The sequence below is a fragment of the Colius striatus genome, chromosome 25, assembly GCF_028858725.1.
Source record: "Colius striatus isolate bColStr4 chromosome 25, bColStr4.1.hap1, whole genome shotgun sequence".
NCBI lineage: Eukaryota > Metazoa > Chordata > Aves > Coliiformes > Coliidae > Colius > Colius striatus.
Genome location: NC_084783.1, coordinates 2440130 through 2463801, shown reverse-complemented (window position 1 = coordinate 2463801; position 23672 = coordinate 2440130). Strand labels below are relative to the sequence as shown.

At 62.5% G+C, this 23672-nt stretch overlaps 1 protein-coding gene across 1 annotated transcript; it reads right to left on the bottom strand.

Moving 5' to 3' along the window:
- Nucleotides 1-464: 464 nt before the first annotated feature.
- On the bottom strand, nucleotides 465-23462 carry ARID3A (AT-rich interaction domain 3A). Its single transcript, XM_062015101.1, has 9 exons — nucleotides 23374-23462; nucleotides 19805-20759; nucleotides 18877-19201; nucleotides 5461-5533; nucleotides 4325-4508; nucleotides 3993-4240; nucleotides 2914-3210; nucleotides 2744-2833; nucleotides 465-2645 (listed from the first exon to the last, which is right to left on the bottom strand). The coding sequence occupies exons 2-9, from the start codon at nucleotides 20224-20226 to the stop codon at nucleotides 2431-2433; spliced, it is 1854 nt and encodes a 617-aa protein (XP_061871085.1). The 5' UTR covers nucleotides 20227-20759; nucleotides 23374-23462; the 3' UTR covers nucleotides 465-2430.
- Between the last annotated feature and the right edge of the window lie 210 nt (nucleotides 23463-23672).

Genomic DNA, 23672 nt, shown 5'->3' with positions numbered 1-23672 from the left:
GGGACTGCATGGACCCCTCCATGGCTCTCTGAGCACCCCATAACCCTATGGGGATCCCATGGACACCCCATAGCCCTACAGACACCCCATAGCTCTCTGAGCACCCCATAGCTCTTGGTGCACCCCAGGAGCACCCCATAATCCTGTGGGGATCCCATGGACACCCCATAACCCTATGGACACCCCATGGACACCTCACAGCTCTCTGAGCACCCCATAGCCCTTGGGGCACCCCATGAGCACCCCATAACCCTATGAACACCCCATAACCCCATGGACACCCCATAACCCTATGGGGACCCCATGGCTTTCTAAGCACCCCATAGCCTTCAGGACACCCCACAGCCCTAAAAGACACTGTCTGAGCACCCCACAGCTTTATGGGGACCCCTCAGACACCCCCATGTACAAACACCCCCCAACACCACCCTTTTTTTCCCCTTTTTTTAATATTTCATCAACTTTACAGGGTTACAATTGTCTTAAATATTCTGCAGCTTAAATACAATCTGTATAATAATGTTATAAAATGTAAACTTTCAGTGGTTTTTAGGTTTTATTTTCTCTGGTTTTTTTTTTCCTTTAAATTTTCTCTTTTTTATCTTTTTTTTTGTGGGTTTTTCGTTGTTTTTTTTTTTTTCTTTCAACAATCAAAAACCTTTTTCTCAATACCTGAATGTTTGCAAAACAAAAAACAACCAAAGCAACAACTGAAATCTTTCACTGGGGGCCCTGGCTGAGCCCCTCTCAGAGGTAGAATGTGGTTTTTATTCTTCTTCTTTATTTTTTTTGTCTTTTCTTCCTTTTTTTTATGAGGGATGGGGTTTTTTTTTCCTTTTTTTTGTCTTTTTTTCCTGCTTATTTTCCTCTTTTTTACCTGAGTTAAAAGATACACGCTGGGTAAAATGCTCTTTTCTAGGGCTTTTCCTTTTCTCTTTCCAAACCCCAGATAAATTGATTTGAAGCTTTTTTTTTTTTAAGGTTTTTTTTTCCTCTTTAAATCGATATGCAAAAAGAAAAGTGGAAGTTAAAATGCTCTCCAAAACAAAAGTAAAGAAAGGGAGGGGAAAGGGGGATAAAAATAACTAAACCCCCCCCTTAACCAACCCAAAGCAGTGACTGTACAAATGGAAAGAAACTCACTAAGGAAATCTAACACCCACTCTGGGCATAAGAAATTTGCTGCCCCACTCACCCCCCTCCAGGATTTCTCCTTGTGGGGAGTTGGGTTGGATCCCAAAAGTGGACGGAGCCCCCTCCCCAAACCCTCCCCATCCCTCCCTCCCCCAAAGGTTTGGGGTCTATGGAGCCACTGAGGGGTGTTTCCAGCTCTGGGGATGTGTTGAGGGGGGGTGATGAGGAGGTTGAAACACTCCCCCTTGAAAAAGCTGGATAAACCCCAAATCCCCTGAGATCACCCCAAAACATAAGGGGAAGGTAGGTTGGGTGAGTGTGTGTGTGTGTCCCCCCCCAGGCACCTGGGGAAAGGAGGGAAAGGAGGGGGGGGACCAAAACAACCCTGTGCTTGAGGTTGTGACCTGAGGAACTGAGTTTGGGGGAGGGAAGGGGGGGTGGTGATTGTGTCTCACGCAGATGTGGAGTGGGGAGTAAGAAAAAAGGCTGAAAAATAAGGGTTAAAAACCTGAAGTCTGGTTGGAGAGATGCTTCAAAGAAATCTTTTGGGGGCTGTGGGATGCTCCAGAGGTCCCAAAGGACACTTCAGCATCCCACAGCCCTCTTCCTTTCCTCTTATTGTGCATCCCACTCCCATTTCCCTGATGAACACTAAAATATATCATTTGCATGTTAAAAAAGTTCCATTTTCCTTTGTCTTTTCTGAGAATAAAATAGAAGCTATTTACAACCAAAACCAACCCCACAATCAACCAACCTCTGGCAAAAAGCAGAAATCCAGTCTAGTGAGTGTAGTCCTCAAAGAATAAAGGTGAGGGAGAGGTGTGGGGAGGGAAAAAGGATCTTAATGGATATTGGAACTGTCATTTCCAATCTCTTTGTTGTTGTTTTGGGGGGGTTTTGTGGCTTTTTAGAGTGTTGGGGAGAGTAGGGGGGGGGAAGGAGGGAGGGAAGGGGGTGGGTTTTGTACTAAAGCTCGTGTCAGCAGGCGTCCTGGCGTCTGTCTGGAGGTAACACGAGTTCAACAATAATAATTAATAATAATAATAATAATAAATGTACAGTGCAAAGTGTGATGTGAGTGAGGTAAAACGGTTCCAGACCACAGCTCTGGTAAAAACACGCCCCCTTCTCCCCTTCTCCCCCCGGAATTAAAGCTTTTCTGCCTTGCAAAGGTCAAAAACAAAACCCCCAACACCACAAAAAGAAGAGTACAACTCATCCAGATCCTGGTGAGATCCCCCTCTCCCTCTCCCCCAGCCCTGAGAGAGAGAGAGGAAGGGGCTGAGGGGGGTGTTAAGGCGAAGTGTTGTTGGAGGTAGAGGTTGGGGGCACAGCCAGAGCGGCTGGGGCTGTGGCTGGGGGGACACTGGTGCCGCTGCTCCCCACCCCAGCGCTGCTGCCGCTGCTCCGGCCGCTGCCGTTGCCTTTGCTGTAGGCAGAGGATGGGAGCGAGGAGGAGGAGGAGGAGGATGAGGAGGAAGGGCCGGGCGTCTGGGCGAACAGCACACCTGGGGAAGAGAGAGGTGTGGGGCTGGTGAAGGTCTGTGGGGGGTGCAGGGTGGGGGGTGGCAAGAGGTGACTCTGAGCAACCCCCTCCCCAACTCACCTGTGTAGACGATACCGTTGATCTCAACCGACATGCTGATGCTGTTGGTGCCGTTGCTGCCGAGCGCGGCGGCCGAGTCCTGGCGGCTCTCTGCCGGGGAAGAGGCTGGTTACAGACCCCACCGCGAGCGGGGAGCCGGGCAGGGGGCTGGGGCTGGGGCTGCCACTGACCTGGCGAGCGGGTGCCCTGGCTGTTGATGCGGATGCTCATGGGCAACTGAGCCGTCATGGCCAAGAGGTTCTGCTGCAGCGCCCGCTGCATCAGCCGCTGCTGCTCGTCCGTCACCAGAGCCATCTTCTTCTCCGGGGGTTCCCCTGACTCCAGTTTCTCCCGCAGCTGCTCCAGAGCAGCGGCCTGAGCGGCTGCTGCCACCTGCACCGCGGCCGCCTGCGCTGCCACCACGGGGTGACCGGCCAGCGAGACGGGGAGCCGGCTGGGCATGGAGATGGGGATGGGGGAGTCCTCCTCTGCAGGGGCACACAGGGCTGTCAGGGATGAGGGGCACAACCCCAGCTCTGGCACAAGGGCTCGAGGCCCTTTCACATCTCATGTCAGTGCTGGGGGTTGCCTGGCACCTCCAGTCCTTCCAAGGGTCAGAGCTGGGTGAGTGGTGTCAGGGGTCCCCACAATGAGCCTGGTGCCCAGAGCCCAGGGCGGGGATGGGATTGTGAAACCCCCCTGCCCACAGAACCCAGCTCTGCACCTCTCAGGGCTGCATCCCTGGTATTGGGAGGGTGCTCAGCCATCCCTGGTGCTGGGAGGGTGCTCAGCCATCCCCAGTGCTGAGAGGGTGCTCAGCCATCTCCAGTGCTGGAAGGGTGCTCAGCCATCCCCAGTCTTGAGAGGGTTCTGAGCCATCCCCAGTCTTGAGAGGGTGCTCAGCCATCCCCAGTGCTGAGAGGGTGCTCAGCCATCCCTGCTGCTGAGAGGGTGCTCAGCCACCCCCAGTGTTGAGAGGGTGCTCAGCCATCCCCAGTGCTGAGAGGGTGCTCAGCCATCCCTGCTGCTGAGAGGGTGCTCAGCCACCCCCAGTGTTGAGAGGGTGCTCAGCCATCCCCAGTGCTGAGAGGGTGCTCAGCCATCCCTGCTGCTGAGAGGGTGCTCAGCCATCCCCAGTGCTGGAAGAGTGCTCAGCCATCCCCGGTGCTGGGAGGGTGCTCAGCCATCCCTGCTGCTGAGAGGGTGCTCAGCCATCCCCGGTGCTCAGAGGGTGCTCATCCCACAGCCCAGCCCCACTGGCATCCGTTACCTTTCTTGATCTTCTGGCCAGGAGCAATGGACCCGCCGTTGGTGGAGGAGGCCAAGCCCAGCGCCGGCACCGGCAGCTTGGGAGAGGAGAGGAGGCCGTGGGTGCCGCTGGGCGAGTAGGTGAAGAGGGAGCTGCCGAAGCCCTGCCGCCGGCCCTCCCGCCGGTTGCTGTCGATGGCCGCCTGCAGCTCGTTGGGGTTGCTCAGCCCTCGCTTCTCACATTCGTAGGGGTACAGGTACTTCATGTACCTGCCGGCACAAAGGGACGGTGACGGCGATGCGCTGGCTGGAAACCCCCTGCCCACGTGCCATCGCCCCCTCCCCGTGGCTCACTGTGTGCGCAGGGTGAAGGCAGCGCTGGTGATGGACGTGGGCAGGTTCAGCCCTTTGGTGATCTCCCGCCACAGCTTCTTGTTGATCACCTCCACCAGGCCCCCTTTCTCCGTCACCAGCGTGTACAGCATGTACAGGTCCAGCACCTGCTTGGCCATGATGGGGATGCGGTTCACGGGGGTCCCTGGGGAACGGGGGGGAGGAAAGAGTGGGTCAGGGCTGCTGTTTTCTCACTCCTGAGAGAGGGAGAAGCCAACATGACCCCTCCAGGCAGTGTGGTGGCTGGGAAGGCTCCTGCTTTACCTTCCACTACCACCTTCTTTCCCCCTGGAGACCCCCCCTCTCCCTGCTGTATCTCGCTTATCACCAGCCCTGTGAGCAAAGGAAACTGAAAGTGGCAGTTTTTAGCCACAGCCCCCCGAAACAGGACGAGTTTTCTCAGGCTGAGGTCAGCAGCACCCAGCAACACGAGTTATTTATATCAGCAGCAACACTGCCCAGCTGTGGGGCTTCACTGGGGGGGTTCATCCCTGCGGTCACAGGGAAGGGGCTGCAGCATCTCCTCCCTCCTGGGGGTCTCTGCCCTCCCAGCCCCAGTGAGGGGGCTCAGGGAGGACCCTGAGGGGACACAGCCAGCTCCAGCCCAGCAGCTCCCCGGCCCCCCCGGGCTGGCACACACGTGCTTCCCCCAGCGCCCGCCTGACAAAAGTCTGCAGGCAGCGATGTGTCAGCATTTCCAGCCTTGTTTTCCACGCAGGAACCAGACCCTCAGCCCAGGCAAATGTTTTGCTTTCAGCCCTTCCCACCCTGGGCAGAGGGAGGAGGCAGAGAGGGGCTTTGCTCTCTGCAATAACCCGGGGAAAGGGCAGTGAAGGGGGGAGACGGGAGCCTGGGCGGGGACGGACCCTGCAGGGAAGGGGCCGCAGGTCTGGGTGAGGGGAGCGGGGTTGGGTGTGGAGGGGCTGCAGCAGGCGCCGGATCCAGCCCAGCAGGTTTGACCCTGCTGTGCAAAGAGGTTAAAAATTAACCAGCGGGCTCGGCTGGAGCTGTGACCTGGGGGTTGTAAGGAGGGACGAGGAAATGAGCCCCTGGGAGACAGCAGGGAAGGGGGGGGCAGTGCAGGGAGGGGGGCTCACCTCGCTTCTGCATGAAGCTGAAGAGATCATCCAGGAACTCCTTCCTCCTGGGGTCACCATCCAGCTCGTACAACTGCACAATGACAAGAGAAACACACTCAGATATCCCCCTCATCCTCCCAAAGTGACGTCCAGGGTGCCTGAGCTCACCCGCCCGGGTTGTTCAGCTCATGGGATGCCACATGGCTTGCAGAGGAGTCCCTGCACGGGGCTGTGAGGTCCCCAGGGGCCCTGCAGCTGTGCCCATGCCCCAGCTGCAGCCTTGGCATGGTGGTGCCATCCCTACTCAGAGCTGAGCCCCGAAACACCGGCGTGGAGCTCTCAGTGTGGCCCCACAGCTCAGCCCGGAGCCGCGGCAGCTCCCACGCGCCGGCACCGCCGCCGGCTGCTCCCGGGAATGCCCTTCCACGGTTATTTTTAGCATCCACCACGTGCTTGGCACAGAGTGGAGCAACGCTTGGGCACAATCCCTCCTCTGCACCTGCAGGGGTGCAGGGAGACAGAGCCAGGAGCCGGCGAGATTGTGTGCCACGGTGGGAGCGTGTGTACCATGGTGTGTATCCGTGTGCCACGCTCCCCGGGGGCACAGCCCTGGCAAACGAGGCTCTTGACTTGCTGGATGCAGCCTGAACCCCTCTGGAAACCAGCAAATCTGCTGGGGGAGGCTGGTGCTGAGCTGGCAGTCTCCTTCCCCTGAGTCCCTGGCAGGATGACCGGAGCTGGCACCGTGTGCCACACCACCACACACAGCCTGGACGGATCCTCCTGAGCCAGGGCAGAGCTTCTGGCACGGCCTCGCCTCCAGCACCCGATTCTGCTGGGACAGCTTTTGTCCGGACTCCACCCCACGCCCCGACAGCCCGGCACATTCCTGCCTGATTTATGGCAGCAGGATCTGCCGGCCCCAGCGCCCCGGCACGCAGGGCAGCTCTGCCTCTCCCTGCTGCTGGCCCAGCAGCCCAAGCTCTGCCTGGTTTCTGCCTGGAGGCTGCTGGATAATCCCACCCGGCAGGAGGGGTGTCGGATGCCACGGGGATGGTCACCCCCAGCCCCTGGCTGCTGAGCGGCTCCCGCTTTCCTCAATGACAGCTTTGAACAACTGCCAGCGGGGCTGTGGTTATAAATATCCCCACGTTCACTGGCCAGCACGGGAACTGCAACAGTGGCGTGAACCGGCTGCCCCAGCCCAGGGGTGCAACCCACCCCCCTTCCTGCCTCCAACCCCCCCAGGGAGGATCCGGATCCCGCGGGGCTGAACTGTGCCGGCACTGATCAAAGGGATCAATGGGGCCGTGTGATAAGAGGGGCAGGGCACTGGGAAAGCCATAAACAACCCCCCCAGTTCCCCTGGAAACCCAGCAAGGCTCACCGGGCCCTCACCATACTCCCACTGCCACCACCATCCCAGATCCTTCTCCCACTCCGGCACCCTGGCAAGGGGGAGCCCCGAGGGACCACGGCACTGGCTGGGGTGGGATGTGGCACAGCAGAAACTGCTGTGGTTTTACAGGCTGAGCCACGTGGGCTGCTCCTGACCGGCTGAGGGATGTTGGGCTGGTGCCAATCCAACCTCCTCTGTTTCCTCGAAAGGGTTTCCCCGGTGCCTGCTGCCATGGCATGATCCTGCGGGGTGCTGAGCTCTGTTCCCGCAGTACTTTCCCCACTGCCAACAGCCCAGCTCATGCCTAAACCCCTCTGTGCCCCCTTAACCCTTTGAATGGGGTGACAGCCCTGCTTGTGCAGCCAGAGCTGCGGATTCCCAGCACCACTGGACACCCCGCTAGCACAAAGAGCTGGGATCCTGACACCCACACAAAGCCATGGCACAGCAACAGGGAAAGGGGCTGGAAACACATCACCCCTCCACTCAGGAGAAGAGGAAATGCAAAACCCTAGAAGTTGTAGCAGCACTGGGCATTTTATCCATTGGGCCCAGGGTCCTGAATTGCAGGGGAGTGAATCACAGAATCCCTGAATGCTGGGGGCTGGAAGGGCCCTGCAGAGCTGCTCCAGCCCCAGCCCCTGCTCAAGCAGCTTCCCCTGGCTCAGGGGGCACAGGAACGTGTCCAGCTGGGGTTGGAAACCTCCTGAGAAGGAGCCTCCACACCCTCCCTGGGCAGCCTGGGCCAGGGCTCCCTCACCTCAGCACCAAAGGACTTTCTCCTTGTTTTTAAGTGGAACTCTCTGTGTTCCAGCCTGTGCCCATTACCCCTTGTTCTGGCACTGGCCACCACACAACAAAGTGTCACCTCATCCTTCTGACACCCACTCTATAAGTGCTGCTGAGATCCCCCTGAGCTCAGGCTTCTCTTCTCCAGTTGAACAGCCCCAGGGCTGCAGCCTTTCCTCCTCACACACATGTTCCATCCCCTCAGCATCTTGCTGTCCCTGCACTGGCCTCTCTCCAGCAGTTCCCTGTCTCTCTGGAGCTGGGGAGCCCAGAACTGGCCACAAGACTCCAGATGAGGCCTCCCCAGGGGAGAACATGGGCATGACCAGCCAGCAGCGACTCTGGAGCCATCCCAGCACAGCACAAGGGAGTCACGAGCAGCCTATTAACCTGCAGAGCTCTGAGAATCGATTTGTCCTTTATGAAAACATCAGTTCATTCAATTTTTATAAAGGCAGCTCTTAAATAAAACCACTGTCCCCTGGCTGCAGGCAGGAGCTGAGGCTGCCCTTCCAGAGGGACAAGCACACCGGTGCATTTACCGCCCTGCCTTCCCCCTGCCCAGCTGTGGCCTCCCCGGGCTCAGTCCCGAGGGGAACGGACGCGTTTAAGAGGATGAAAGAAAATTAACCGTCAGCTGAGGAAAGCGTGTGGCGGCCGGGCCGCGGGGATTAGTGGCAGCAGGCGGGCAGCTGCCCCCTGCACCGGCCTTCCACACACCCCCCAGCACTCCCCCAGCCCCGGTGGTCCTGTGCCAAGCTGTGGCCAGGCAGGATGAAGCCGTGGGGGTCAGCAGGCGGCTCTGCTCCCACCCGCCGCCGGCACGCCCAGCCACGGCTGCCGGGCAAAGGACGTTTCGTAAGCTGCTGCTCGTGGTTACCCGTGAGATTTCGACAGCTCTGCCAGCCCAGAGCAAGGAAGGAGACTCAGTCATGTGTGCTCCCCTGTGGTGGGCACTTCCCTGGCTGCCACCCTGCCAGGAGCCTCCTCAAAGCCTTGTGCAGCTCTGCCGCTGCCAGAACTGCCCAGGGCAAGGGCAGCTTCGCAGGGCTGCCCAGGGAGCTGGGGGAGTGCCCAGCCCTGGAGGGATCCCAAAGCCCTGGAGCTGAGGTGCTGAGGGCTGTGGGTCAGTGCTGGGCTGGGCAGGGTGAGGGGAGGGCTGGGGCTGCAGCAGCTTCAAGGGCTTTGCCAACCCAAAGGATTCTGTGATTCCTGGGCAGCTCAGCCAGCAGCACAGAGAGGTGAGGACGTGCCCTGCCACAGCCAGGACATGCCTTGCCTGCACCATGGCAGGTGCCATGTGACCAAATGGCATCTGCCAAGCTGCCCCTATCCCTCCTCGCCACTTGGGCACAGGAGTGGGCAGAGCCTCCCAGCAATCCCCTGCAGGATTTCCTTCCCTTGACAGCATCTCACGTTTGCCAGGACACCTCTGTGTCAGCCCACGGTGCCGCCGAGGATCCGTCAGAGGAGCCACGCACACCACAAACCCCCAAAGGCAGTGTGGGCATCGTAGGAAAGGCTGGGTATCAGGTCTCAAAATAACAATAGAGGAACAGAAACATGTTCCTGTTTCAGCAGCGTGCGAAACCGAGCGCACAGCCGGGCCTGGCACCAGACCGAAATCAGCAGGTGCTGGTGCTGGTTCCCAGCCCACCGGGCTCGAGCACAGCTTCTGCTGGGCACCGAGCGCGGCTCCTCGCCGGGGCAGCGCGGGTGGAGGCGGCGAGGCTTGGTGCAAAGGTAACGCCGGCCGGCGGGCAGCGAGCCAGGCGCGGGGAGAGGCCGCTCTGCCGCCGCTGAGTCAAGACATTTACATTTCGTAATTAGGGAGGCCGTGAGGGGGGTGGAAACGACTTAATCTGTAACGCAGCTGCCTCGAGAAGATCCTCTTACCCGCCCTGCCGCCGAGTCCCCACCGCGCGGTGCCGGGACATGTCGTGGCACAGCCAACGCCAGCACGGCCATGGGCATGGGACGTGCCCCTCCTGGGCTGGGGGATCCGGCCTCCTGCATGCACCCAGTGCTCACCCAGCACAGGGCAACCATCCTGCACCAGCACCAGCACCAGCAGGGCCGTGGTGCCTGACCCACCTCAGCACCTGCACAACCCCCACCGTGCCCCAGGGCGCCGTCCTCACGGCCAGCTGAGGACAAGGTGCCAGATGGTGGTTGCCATCAGATCTATAATGAAGTGGAGGGGGAATAAGCAAGGCGGCGGGCAGGTGGTGCTGACCCCGTACCCCGGCAGGATGCCGGCCCGGCGTTTGGTGTGGATGACCAGATTAAAGTTTCAAACCAGATTACGTGGGGAAAATCCCAAGCCCGGTGTGGTTTTCAAAGGGCTGGCGGGGAGGTGGCCCCTCGGCAATGCCAGGAATGCAGCAGAGAGCCCTCGGCACGGGAGCGGTTCGTGGGGAGTGACCGAGATAACACCCCCCTCCCCGGCAGCCCACCACTCCCTTAGCTGCAGACAAGGGGGGCAATTAAAGAAGGGAGGAGAAATGCCATTTAACAAGGCTCTGAGACTCAGAGTTTATGCCAGAATCCTTCCATCAGCAGGAACCTCCACACCCACCCTACCAGGCATCACAGAGACCCCCCTGCAACCAGAAAGCAGAGGTCTGTGGGGCTGGAGCTGCTGCAGCCTGTGGCCAGTGTTCCCTGTCCAAGTTAAAAACAACCCTCCCCCAGCCTGGTTCCGGGTTTTCAAGCCTCAGGGATTAATTTTCAAGTTTCTTTTCCACTGCCAGGAAGTCTCGACACTCCCGGCTTTCCTCCCTTCTCCTCGAAACCCGTCTGGGACGTGCACACCATGAGCTGGGGCTGGGGAGGGGGGAGGAACAGACCCTCACGAGACACTCTAGTGGGGCTGGTTGCATTCCAGGAGCTAAAAAACCCTGAATTTCTGTATTTAGGGGGAAAAAACCCAACCAAAGCAGCTGCAGGGGAGAGCCCACCACAGCCCGGCCCAGCGTGGGCGGCAGGTAGCAGGGAGCAGGGCCTGGCTGATGGATGCAGCCTGGGCGGGGATGGTGGTGGGGGGGGTTCCTTCTCTCTTTCTTTTCTTCCTTCCTTCCTCTGAGCGGCCCCCAGGGACTGTCCCTTTGTCCAGCTGACAGCTGAGGGGCGATGCTGGGAGCTGGGGGAGAGGCTCCGCACGCTAACGAGTTATTTAATGAAGGATAAACACGCGGGTGGTGTTTCCCGTCCCGCTGCCGGCCTGGTGTAAGCAGCCGGTGCCGAGGCACCGTCTCGGTCCTGATCACACTCCAGGACCTGCAGTCAGGGCTGGAAGGGGCACTTATTCAGAAATAGAAAGTAATTTGTAAGAACTAGAGTGAGGGGTTGGTGCAGAGCCCCAAAATGAGGCGTTTGGGGCCGTGCTGGGGATGTGGTTTCCCGTAAGATGGCGGCTGAGTCAGGGCTGGGGGTGCCCGAGGTTGTGCGGCCCCTTCTGTGGGGGCAAGGCTGTTGTGATGAGAGGGGGGCAACACTGGCACAGCTCCCCCAGGGTGTGGAAGCACTGAGTTTACTGGGGTCAGTCCCTCCCAGCCAAAGGCAAAGGATTGCTCAGCCCCAGCACAGATCCCACCACAGATAATCACTCGGCTTGGGGACAACTCCTGGCTCGCTGTCCCCGTGCGAGCCCCCTGCGCAGCCCCCGCCTTGGGAACGGGCTGCTGGGGGGGAGCTGGGATGTGCACCCCCTCCCCAAAATCCACCAGCCAGCTCTGAGGGCGGCCAGAGCAGGACAGCGCTGCTGGGAATCTCGCCGGTGCGGGACAGGGCCGGCTCCTGCCGCCGGCAGCCGAGTCCACTGACCGGCCCGGCGGGATTCCTGCGGCCAGGGCTGCCGGGGGCAGGGGGCCGCTTCCGCGGGGGCAGCCGGGGAGGGGGCTGGGGAGTGCTCAGCCCTCGCTGCTGCACTTCCCATCAGCACCATTGTTCCTGCTGGTTCCCAGCATTGTCCCCTCCATGGTTTGGCACCGCCCAGGCCGTGCCGTGGGTGTCTATCCCCACTCCTGTGGCACGGGGATAAGCCTCCTCCCGATCCTCAGCCATCACCCCAAAAGGCTGAGGGTCCCGACACCATGGGGGCTTCCCCCAGCACTCACAACCCCCCTCAAGCAATGCTGTGGATACATCCTGACCACAGCCCCATAGCAGCCACCCCACCAGATGACTTGGACAGGGATGAGCAGGAGCCTACAGCAGCGTGGGCAGCATCTCATCCCAAATCAGACCCTTTAGAGGATGGGGGATCCATGTCACCTCCCCTGCCAGCCAGAGTGACCTAGGGAGGAGAGGGACACAGGACGGTGTCAGCGCCGGCACTGCGGGTGTCCCCGCGCCAGGAGGGGGACGGTGAATGGGCGAATTAGCCGCCATTTAACCTCCCTGACCCCCCATTGTCCGCTCACCGTCGGCTGCCCTCCCCTCCCCTCCTCTCCAGCTCTGCACAGATCCAGCCCCACACACCAGAACCGTCCCGGGGCATGGTGCTACCAGGCCTGGATTGCCAGCAGCTCCCAGCGCTGTCGCTGGGTTTTCCCCTTCCCGTAGAGGAGGAAGTGAATCCTGCTGCGGTTGCATTTCAAATGACGCTTTCAGAGGGACCTGCCGGGTTCTGGCTAAAACTGGTTCCAGTGTCACAACTCTGATGGGTGGCATGAGTGCTCAGTGGCAGGGAGAAGGGGTCTTGGGGCTGCTGCCCCTCACCCAGCAGGGTCAGGGGGACGGGAGTCAGCCCGGTGACGCGTGCGTGCCGGTGCTTGCCCTTGACACACGCTCCCTATCGCACCGGACCTTGTGCAAATATTGTTTCAGTGGAGTCAGGCAGTGTTGAGAAAGCTCGTCCTGGGAAGCAACACCCAGGGCCCAGCTCACACACCACCGACCCGGCAGACCCAAGGATGGGCGGCTGAGCCACGTGGCACATACCCTGACCAGAGCAGCATCGCTTTTCCTGGTGGAAAAGTAATGCAAAGCCTTGGGGAGCAGCCAGCGAGGGGTCATCCCTCCCTGTGCGCTCCCTGGGGTGAAACCCCCACGGGGCTTGGCAGGTGGAGACCCCCAGGTGAGGACCAGAGCTGGGTGCAGGCAGGAGCAGCGGCTGCAGTTGGTCCTTGCAGGAGAGCTGGGGTTTAAATTCCACCATATGTAAACGATCGTCTTAGAAAGGGGATCGCTGTAAGCCAGAGCAGATGAGTCACCGGGGCTTCCACCGCCGGCTGGGGATTTGGCTAATTGCAAATCTGTTCCTGAAATGCGAGGTCCCACACCCCCATCCATCTGTGGGACTCTGCCAACCCCCTCCCTGCTGCAGCGGGGGTCCCACCAGCCCCGTGTGCCCCGGCCCTGCCCGCGGGAGCTGGATGAGGTCCAGCAGCCGCAGATGGTTTTGACAGGCAGCCAGCTGCAGGCCGTCAGCCCTGGGAACCGTCACCGCAGAGCTGCTCTGGCAGCGCCGAAACCTCGCCGCTTCCTCGCGCCGGGGAAGGGGGTGGCAGGAGGCACTGCCGTGGCACTGGAGAAAGGGCAGCTCTGGTAAAGGTGCTGCCTGACCCTGTCCCATCGCGGTGCCAGAGCAGGTGGCACATTGCAGGTGTTTGAGTTGCTAAATGTCAGCACTGCTGACCGAGCCAGGGCCTCCACGGTGGCCACGAGTAGAGGGGGCAGGTGGAGAAACTGAGGCAGGAGGATAAGCCCTTTGCCAAAGGGATTTAGGAATGGCACCTGTGTGGGCACTCCCAGCTGGCATCTGCACCGGGTGAGACCCCGGAGCTGGCTGCGGAGGGGCTGCAGGGAAACCCTGTCCCAAAGGGCCACCATCACCGGTGACAGGGCCACCTCCTCAGCACAGCCTGTGTGGGGAGCAGGGACCCGAGTGTCTGTCCCTGCCCAGGGAGGAGAGTTCCGGCCCCCAGCAGCCCCAGCCCCGGGCGGATTATCACCAGCGCCATCCGGAGCAGGGACCCAGGCGCAGGAGATAAAGTGACCGGCTGGAAGGTCAAGGGAGCGGGTCAGGGGCTGAGCTGGGAGCTGCACCCCGGGACTCCCTCCACCCCCAAACCTCTGCTGCCCCTTGCCCTGGCCCCTGATTGCAGCACGTCCGGACGGGCCCCAGGACCTGCTGCCATTTCTCCTGCGGTTTGGGCCAGAAATAGGGCGATGGAGCAACGCTGAGCCCTTGCCCAACTGCTCCAGTGCCGGGAGGCTGTTTGCTTTGCTGACAAAGGACCTGCTCTGGGCTTGCTCTGCTCTTCCCCCCCCCTCCCCTTCTTTTAAATAAGCCCTCATTCCTGTTAGTTCAGCTGTGCTGAAGCTGGGAGGCGGATGCCTCCTCTGCAGCCCTTCAATCAGCCCGGGGGGCCAGGGCTCTGAGGCTCTCAGGGGGCACACTAGCCCAGCCTGGCTCCCAAGCTGAAGGGTGATGGAGGGGGGAGGATGATCCACTCCTGAGAAAACAAAATGATCCAGGAAAAGGTGCTGTCTGGGCACCAAGGGCAGGAGGAACGTGCTCCCCTTTCCCCACCTCGTTACTTTAGGAAGAATGGCTTCATGTGGTGCCATCAGCCCACGAGCTGTGTGGGCACCGAGGCGTCAGGCTGGGGGCGGCACTCAGCAGCTAAGCTGCTCTCACCGAGAACTCCCTGACCCCCGGCCAGGGATCCAGCAGGATTATGGCTCTGGGAATGCTCCCTGAGCACACTGAGCCGATTACCAGGCTGGATCCCTGTCCAGGAGCACCCTTGGGCAAGCACAGGGTGACATGGGCAATGCCTACGCTGGGGCCACAGGGAAGGACGTGCTCCTTCTCCCGGGAGGAGCCCACCTGCAGCTGCACCGCTGTCCCCAGCGCCCCGTCCCCTTCCCGTCCCCTCCTCACCCCCGTTATCTGCCCCTGGCCCGACCAGGCGCCGCAATCGCCTCCTCCCGGCACAGAAAGGCCCAGCCTGGGGGCCCCAGGGTGCTGCTCTTTATCTGTGCCCCCCTGGCTGGAGCTAAACTGCCTTTGGGGTGGGGGGGGACGGTGGCCCCTGGCCGGGTGACGATGTTTGGATGCCTCTTTCCCTGTGCAGGGGCCCCTTGTCCTCCCCGGGGGAGGCTCATCCGCTCGGCTGCCTAATGCAATAAAGCTCTAATCAATATTTTAAAGAAAGTAAATGGACCCTCCTGGCCTCCTTCAGAGGCTGCAGGGCCCCCTGCTCCCAGCCCTGCTTCCCCTGGCCAGCTTTGGCCTTTTGAAAGGGAAATAATCCACGGGAGAAGCAGGTTCAGGGTCCTGAGCTGGGAGCAGAGGGGATCCTCCACACCTCAACCAGAGCTCGGGGTTTCTGAGCAGGGCTCCAAGTCCTGGGGCTTCAAAGTGAAAATGGGCTTTTCCTCAGGCCCCCTCAGGAAAATTCCAGCTTCACCTTCATGCCACATGCGTGACCCTGGCTGGTGCCCAGGCCTGGGGGTCTGCTTTTGCCCCCGCTGCACCCAGTGTGCTGCCCACCAAGGTTGCAGTTGCTTTAGGTTTATCCCTATTTTTCTTCCCTCCCCCCCACCCCAACCGTTGCCCTTTGAAACTCCCTATCTTGAGAGAGAGCTGCTCAGCACCAGATAAGGGCTGAGGTTTTTCACCCTCCCTGTGCCACCAGCATAGCTCAGACATCTCCATTTAGGACAGCTTAACAAAGCCTCCCTAGCCCCAAATCACCAGCACAGCCTCCCCCCTCCCAGCATCACGTCAACCTTCCTGCAAATGGGAGCAGAGATGAGGGGTTAAACATCAGCCTGGGACACCCCAAAGGGGCTCAGCTCCCCCCAGCAGGACATGGTGTGGGGTGACAGGGTGCACAGGAAACTCCCAAAGGGGCAGAGGCTGGAAACTCCAACCCCACGAGCTGCCGAGGCTCACGCTCCCGCTATTAGTAGAGCACAGCAATTGCAGTAATGAAACAGAAAGGTCAGGAGGGGGGTTCTTTGTGGAGTGGCAGCAGCAGCAAACCCCCCCCCCCCCCACCCCATCCCTGCTGGGACACAGACATCAAAGCAGCCCCACGCCACGGCAGCAGCTCGGCAGCCAGGCATTACGCAGCAGTTTGTGGCACGCAGCAGCACCGGATTTTTGGCAGGGGTTGGCTGAGCTGCTCATGCTCTGGCACATCCTCACAACCTGTTTCCCCCATGTGAGCATTTCCACCCCAGAGCAGGGTCATGACAGCAAACACTCAAGGTGTGAGCCCCACTGAGCCCCAGCACCCGGCTGCAGAGCCCTGGGGGGTGGGTGTCAGGGCTCACCCTCAGCTCCTGCAGCAGCCTGTGGGCAGCTTGATACACCCGTGGCTGAGCCCAGCTCTGGGCTGGTACAACCTGGAGATGTCAGCATCACCCCAGCCCCCCAGGGACCTGTTGTGCCTTTTGGGATGAGGTTAGAGACCATCCCAAACCCAAACAAGAGTGAAAGTGGTCCTGGTCTGGTCACACAGCCTGGCATGGTGGCAGCACAGGGCAATGTGCTGATGTCCCACCAGATCTCTCCATTCCTGTGCTACTGCAGCTGCAACAGGCACAAGATCAGAAGGGAAGCAAGCCTGCTCTCCCTGCCCTTCCCCTCAGGGAGTCTCCTCCCAGCCGAGAAAAGCCCCTTTTTCCCCCCTAAGGAGCCCTCATGCCCTCAGAAGCTGCTGTCCCACTGTGCTGGGGGCTTCTTTGTTCTGTTGGCTGTGTGGGCAGTGCCCTGGGTCAGCTGCCCCATTGACCTCTGCCTGCTCAGTAGCCGTCCCCAGGGACTGGGAGGTGCCACGTGCCAGCTCCCTAACCGCCCTAACCTCCATAACTCTTCCTCACACCCTCCCCTTCCTCTTTCCTTGAACTGGGCCCCCTCCTCCTCCTCCTGGAGCCCTGGTTTGCAGGAATCCAACCCAGATGGGTCAATAAAACCCTGCAGTAGAGGACAGGGACAGCCCCTGGCAAGCAAAAGGCACCTTGGTGTGGAGACGGCGCAGGCACTCTGACGGCAGCACTGCCCGGTGAGGACTGAGTCCTGGAGCATGGGGTTGGACCAGGGATGTCCAGGGCTCGACACCAGACCAGGCCACCCACCAGCACCAGGGCTGGTTCAGCTCTGGCTGTGCTGAAGCCAGCAGAGCCTGGAGCCCAACCATCAGCCCTGTGCTGCCTGGAGGCAGAAAGAAAGAAACCAAGTCACCTGCCCCCCACTAAACCAAGCAACCACAGCATGTCTCTGGCTCAGCAGTCACATCCAGGCAGCCACACGCTCCCCACAGGCTTGTGGCAGAGCAGAGGTGCTCCCAGTGAGGAGCCCCGTTGCAATAAAAAAAAGAGGAACCTCAAAATAAGCTCTTCCTCGAGCAGCATTTCCCCACCGTGGTGGGAAGGCACAGAGCCAGCACGGCTGCCTTCACAGCCCCAACGGCTCTTACAGGGGGCAGGGCTGCTGCTGCCTGGGCTTTCCCCTAATGCTCCTCTACCCTGGCAAAGAGGCTGGAGCAGGGGCAGGGAAGGGGTAAAACATCCCCTTTCCCAAGCACCCCACAACAGCTACTCGCTGTTTACATTCCTGCTCCTCCTTCCCAGGCCGGGATGCGCCAGCTGGGCTGGGGCTGGAGCTGTCGGCGGCACGTGCTGGAGGGTGGCCAGGAGGAGCTCCCGGCCAGCTCCGTGCTGTGCCGAGCAACCCCCTGGCCCAGCTCCAGTGGCCGCGATCCAAGCGCCAGCGTGCTGACGTGCCGGGGAAAGCCTCTCCCGCTCGGCGCTTCGCCTCCTCTCCTCTTCCCTCCAGCCACGGTGCAGCCGCTTTCCTCCCTCCCCCCGCCCCTCCGGCTGCTTCCACACAGGGCTCTCCCCAGCAACCCCTGCAAGCTTATCGCTTCCTTCTCAGCCCCTTTTGCCTGTGCAGCTCGGAGGGGAAGCAGAGGATGTGCCAAGACTCAGGCTGGTGTCCCCCAGCTGCCGGGGTTGCAGCGGGGGAACCCGGCAGAGTGTCTGGCGCGGTGCACAGCACCACTGAGCACCCAGCCCCTGCTCCTGGGAGTGACTGCCGGGCGCCCAGAGCTGTCACACGCATCCAGCGTGGCCCTGACACGGTGACAAACAGGAAGATCACGGTTGTGGTATCGAAAAAGCCTTTTCACAGCTACGAGATGACATCCCCGGCCCCTCGCTCCCCGACGGAAACCGCAAGGAGAGGAGGCGGCGTGGGCGCAGCGGCACGAGGAACACGCGGGGCAGAGCCATCCCTCCCTCCCCACAGCCGGGAAGGAGCGTGTGGAGGAGGGCAGCTACACGCTCTGTGCTCGCTGGTGTTTCCTCCACCAGCATCCAGATGTGCCAGCAAATCCCAGCAGCCCTTTCCCCTCTTTTTGAGCAAGGGGCAGGGGCCGTCGTGTCCCTACCCAAAGGCCACCGTACCCTGGCCACTCCATCTGGGTCCCATCTGCTGCTGTTGGCTCCCGTCCCTTCCCCCAGCCCTAAACTCAGATGTATTTAAACACACACATCAAAGGCGCTGAGCAGCCCCTGGGGAGCCCTGGCTTGCAGCACGCTTCCTTCTACCAGCCAAAAGTGGGGCGCAGCGAGCTCCAGTGCTGGGAGAGAGCAGGGAACGTGCCTGCCTCCTGCCAGCCCGGCTCAGCTGGCACAGGGGAGGAGGTGGTGGGAGCAACCAGGGTGCTTTCTCCCCATTTTCACTCTTTAGTAGCATTTTGGTGGCAACAGAGGGGCAGCTCTGTCCCCAAGCATCTATCCCACTGGGCATCACCTGTCAGTAGCCAGGGCCGCACTGGAAACAGCTTAGGGAGCAGAGGAAACCAGAGAGAGCCTTCAGATTGGCAACTTTGGGGTGGGCTTTTTTCCCCCCATTATTTTCAGCAAGAATTCCCAGAGGAATCATAGAATGGTGGGGGGTGGAGGGACTTCAGACATCATCCAGTCCAACCCCCCTGCAGAAGCAGGTCCCAACTAGATCAGAAGCAGATCCACCTAGGTCCCTACAGCAAATCCCATCACACCTTCTGCACCAGCTCACACGCCAACCGGGACACAGGATTCCACCAGAGCCACCGACCAAAGCGACAGGGCACAGGGTGAGTCTGAGCCCAAGCACCACAACCCCAGAGAAACCCTACACGTTCTACACGAGCAACTCGATGCCAGGAGGACGCTGCCGGAGGCGGCACCGCCGCAGGTTGTGGAGGGGTCGGGGGCACACGCGCGGCTCGGCGGGCACCTACTTGCTTGAACTGCTCCTCGTAGGTCCAGTCGCCGTGGTCGGGGGCCGGTGGTGGGGGCTGCGTGTGGCCCAGCCCGGAGGGGACTCGCTCCTGCCCGCCCGGCAGCCGCTGCGCTTCGCCCCGGTAGTGCTGAGGGGCCGGGGGCTTGCGGAGCAGCAGGGACCCCGCGCCCGCCCGCACCGCCTCTGCCGAGCTCAGCCCTTCCTCTCCCATGTCTTCCTCCTCCTCGTAGTCTTCCTCTTCTTCCTCCTCCTCCTCTTCTTCTTCTTCCTCCTCTTCCTCACCCAGGTCCTCTTCAAAGTCATCTTCATCCCACTTGCCCTTCCTAGAGCCGGGGGGGGAAGAGAGGGGAGGTTTAGTCCCACGCTAAGCAAGGGTCTGGGTCTCCAAAGCCTATCCCATGGGCACCCCACAGCCACGGGGCTGGGGCTGCCTGCCCAGCACACAGGGAACCCAGCGAAGTCCCAGCGCACCCATCATCCCAAGACAGCAGCTCCAGCGGGGAGCAGGGCTCTGCCAGATGGCTCCCAGCCTGGTCCCTTCCCCGGGGCTGGGAGGAGGCAGCCACGAGGGCCCTGCATAATTTAAAGCCAGACCAAGATCCTCTGTCACAGCCCCACGCGGCTCCTTGGGCAGAGATGAGATGTCTCTGCACACTGAGCCCGGCACAAGGAATCACGGCTGCTGAGCCAAGCTCTCGGCAACTCCTGCTCTGGGATGTCCCAGCACCACTAACCCACCTCCCTACTCCAACTTTGCCACCTGTCACAGCACAGGAAGCACCCAGCAGCCCCCACAGATGCTCCCTTGCCCAAAAAGGGAGTCTGTGTCCCCCACCAGCCATGCCAAAACTCACCAGTGCCAGGCCACATCCCCGCCCCTTTCCCCAACCCCCTAAGCAGTGCTATCTGGGCTAACATATACTCACAGATCTTCTTCTTCCTCAGAGCCCATCTCCTGCTGGTACCCGCCATCCTCCTCCTCCTCACCACGCACTTCATCCTCCTCCTCCTCCTCCTCAGAGGCCTGGCTCTCATCCGACAGCCCCGGGCTGGACGAGTGGCTGAGGCCGGCGGCCGCTGCCCGCATGGCAGCCAGGGCAGCCATCTGCGCCCGCTGGATGTGCGCGCTCTCAGGCTCCGCTCCTTCCTCTGAGGGTGCCGGGGCCGCATCCTGGCCACGTCCCCGGGCCGGGGTGCTGGCGGGGGTCTGCCCTGGGGCCGGTGGGGGCTGCGCCGGGGGCGGCGTGGAGCGCTGCTGCTGCTGCTCCTGCTGCCGAGCCTCCAGCGCCTGCTGCAGCCGGGCGCGCTGCTGCCGCTGCAGGTTCTCCATCACCGCCTGCAGCTTCATGGCTCTGCCCGAGGGCGCCGGGTCCCCAGCGGGCCGGGGGGCGATGCACCCGGGGGGCAGCGCCCGGGAGGCGCCGGGGGCAGAGCCCGGCACGCTGCCGCGCTCCAGCGGGGCCGGAGGCCAAGGCTGGGCAGCGCCGGGGGGGGACAGCCCTGTGAGGGGGCTGCTGGGGCCCGGGGGGAGGGCAGTGGAAGGTCTGGAGCGCCGTGGGGGGGTCAGGGCAGAAGGATGTGCCCCCTGACGCCCCTCAGCCGTTCCCCAGCGTCTCCTCTCGAAGGCTCCGTCTGCAGCCACGGGCACCGGCAGCTCGTTGGGATCAGAGTGATGCTGCCGCTGTTCACCCGGAGCAGACACCAGAACTTCTGCAGGCTCAACAGGTTGAGGCAGCAGCCTGGCACATCACCCCTTCCCTCGGTGACCAGGCACCTTCCAGAGGTCGGCAGCCTCGGGGGTCAACGTGGCGTCCCCCTGCTCGGGGCCAAGCGTCCCTTAATCCTCAGGCGACTCGGCTTCAGGCAGGTGTCGGCGCAAACCTGCGGGGAGAGGCGGAGGAGAGGGTCAGCTGAGAGGGTCAGTGGGGCAGTTGAGAGGGTCAGTGGGGCAGCCTCGCAGGAGCTGGTGAGCAGGAAGGAGTTAAAGACAGCACAGGAGCCTCATTAATCTCGAGCTAATGAGATAGGGAGGCCGGGCCCTGCTGCTGGAGGGGGAAGGGGCCTGCTGGACCCGATAGCCCTGCTGCCTCGGATACCGGGGTACTCGCCCCTGCAGATAACAGAGGTGCTGGGAGAGCCACTCCACACATCCCCCACGGGGAATGGGGCACACCTCCACCCGAGGACAGCAGGGATATGCTGCATGTGGGCTCAGGGGGACGGCAGAAGCTGGCAGCTGCCAGTCAGTACCGGGGTGCATGTGGTGCTGGGGTCCACACAGCACAGCAGAGGTGACCCTCAGCCAGGGAGGTCCCGGTGTCTCCCCAGGGCAGCTTCCCATGGGACAGACAGGCAGAGCCCCCAGCAATCAGGCTGTGCCAGCTGCCCCACGACCCCCTGCTCAATTCTGCTTTACCCCACCAGCAAGCACTGGAGAAAGCAGCACATTATGGTTGGGCCCTGCAACACCCTCACTGCTCTGGCACCCTGGAGCTCCCCTCGCCACGGTGCAACTGGGACCAGGGTCCACCAGCAACAGCTGTGCCAAAGGCAGGGAGGAACCTCACCCTGCTGCCACCACGGCAGTGCCACGTCCAGGCATTGACCCAGACAGGTAAACACCCCGTTTCTGTTCCCGTGGGCTAGTGGAGCTCACACACCCCAGGACCCTTGCAGGGACCAGCCAGGGTTGCCTGGGAAGGCTCCCCGGGGAGCCGCTGCCGTAGGGGCAGGACGGCTGGCTGCACAAGGGAGCCGGCAGCTACGGCCCCGTCCCGTCAGTTCTGGAAAGGGGAACCCGTTTCCAGCGCGGGCTGGTGCCGCTGCCGATTGGGTGGCCGGGTCAGAGCTGCTTCCCCCGCGCCTCGCTGTGCCGGCGGCCGCATCCGCTCACCGCCCCGCTACCAACGCACCGCCGGCACCGGGCTCACGGCTGCGCCTCAGCCGCCTCCGACGGCAGCCAGCGCCGGGCCGCCAGGAGCTATCGGTCACCTGAACACCGCTCAGCCCGTGCCTCGGTTTCCTCTCCTCTACCCCTGGCCATCCCTGGTGTTGGAGCAGCGTCCGTCCCCTCGCAGCACAAGGCAGGGCTGCCCCGGAGCAGCCGCCACTCACCAGCCGCGCTCCCCACCGCACAGCCCTGCCGTGAAACTCCATCCCCAGCGAGAGCCACGAGCCAAAACACAGCGAGACTCGTCCCAGGCACGTGCTCCTCTGGCCCCACGCCACCACGGCTCTGCCTCGCCACCAGTTGCCAAATTCCCGAGTGCCGGCACCGGTGCTGATGAGCCCCGGGAGCTGAGTTGCCTCCCCAGGCTCCCCGGGCCGTGGCCATGCTGCCACTTCCCTGCAGCAAAGCGAAGCGCCGAGAGCAGCCGAAACCCGACGGTGCAGCGAAGCCAGAGCTAAGGGACAGTGGCACCCTGGCCTGGTGGCCGCGGTGACCTTGAGCCCTTTGTCCCTCGGTGCCTCGGGGCTGTCCGGGCGCTGCCGTGGGGGGTTTCGGGTGGGGGCGGCCGCCAGGGCAGGTGCTGCAGAGCAACAGCGGCTACGTCGGGCTAAAAATACGCCGTGGGGGGCGGGCGGGCGGGTGGGTGGGTGGGTGGGGGGTGTGACGGACGGGGCCTTTGTGCCACCAACGCCAGGCCTGGCCACGGCTGGACAACCCCACAGCTGCCCGGGGCGGGGGGTGGTCACGGCACCGGCGGGGAGGGGGCTCCGAGGTAGGGGAAGGAGGAAGACACGAAGCCCGGGCCCGGCGGGTGCTCGGCCCCGCGGGTGGATAGAGACACGGGGGCCGAAGGAGAGACCCCCGGTGCGGGCAGGGGCTTCACCTCTGGCCCCGGCCGCACGTGGCAGCGGCTGCGCCTCGCTCAGAGGCCCCCAGTGGAACCGGAGCCGGGGCCCGGCCCCACGAACCACACGGTAAACGGCCGCCCCCAGCACACAGGGACGCGGCCCCGCTGCGCCGGCAGCTCCCAGCCGGCCCAGCCCAACGCGGAGCCTGGCCGCGGTCCCCTCCTCCGGGAGGCCGCGGCTCCGGGGCTGCCCCGTCCGGCGGGCGGCAGAGGGCGGCGGCACCGGCCCATCTCCCCGCTGGGGGCCACCGGGCGGGGCGGGGCGCGGGGGGCTCTAACTGCCCCGGACAGTAACGCCCGCGGGGGACGCGGGCTCCGTGCCGGCCGGGCGGGCGAGGAGCGGCCGCGGCGGAGGAAACCTCATCCCCGCGCGGGAGCAACGGCCGGGAAACGGCCGCGGGAAGGCGGGGTGGAGGGGGCGACCCGGTCCCGCCCAGCAACCGGCCACGGGGGGGTCCCGTCCCAACCCACCCAGCAGACTCGGCCGGTCCCCGGTCCCGCCCGGCCCTCAAGCGCGGGGTGGAAAGACCCCAACTCCCGGTACCGGCCGCAGGGACGGGGGTGGGAAAGGGGGGTGGGGGGGGGGAGTTTCCCGGTGCCGGCGGCGGGGCCGGTGTGGCGGCGCAGTCCCCGCTTACCCGGTGCAGGCCGTGCGCCGCGAAGCCGCATAGCAGCCGCGGCCGCCCGGGGCTCGGGCTGCGGCGGGGCCGGGGGTGCGCTCGGTGCCCGCACGGCGGCTGCTCTCCCCGCGGGCGGGCGGCGGGGCCCGGCAGCGACACGCCCCTTCTCTCCCATTGGTCCGCCGCTCCCGCTCCTCCCCTCTAAACCCCGCCCAGCGCCGCTATTGGCCCGCCTCGCCCGCCGCGTCCCGCCCCCTCCTCCCTATTGGCCCATCGCCGCCGCCGCATGCAAATACCCCGCGCGGCGGGGCCGCGGG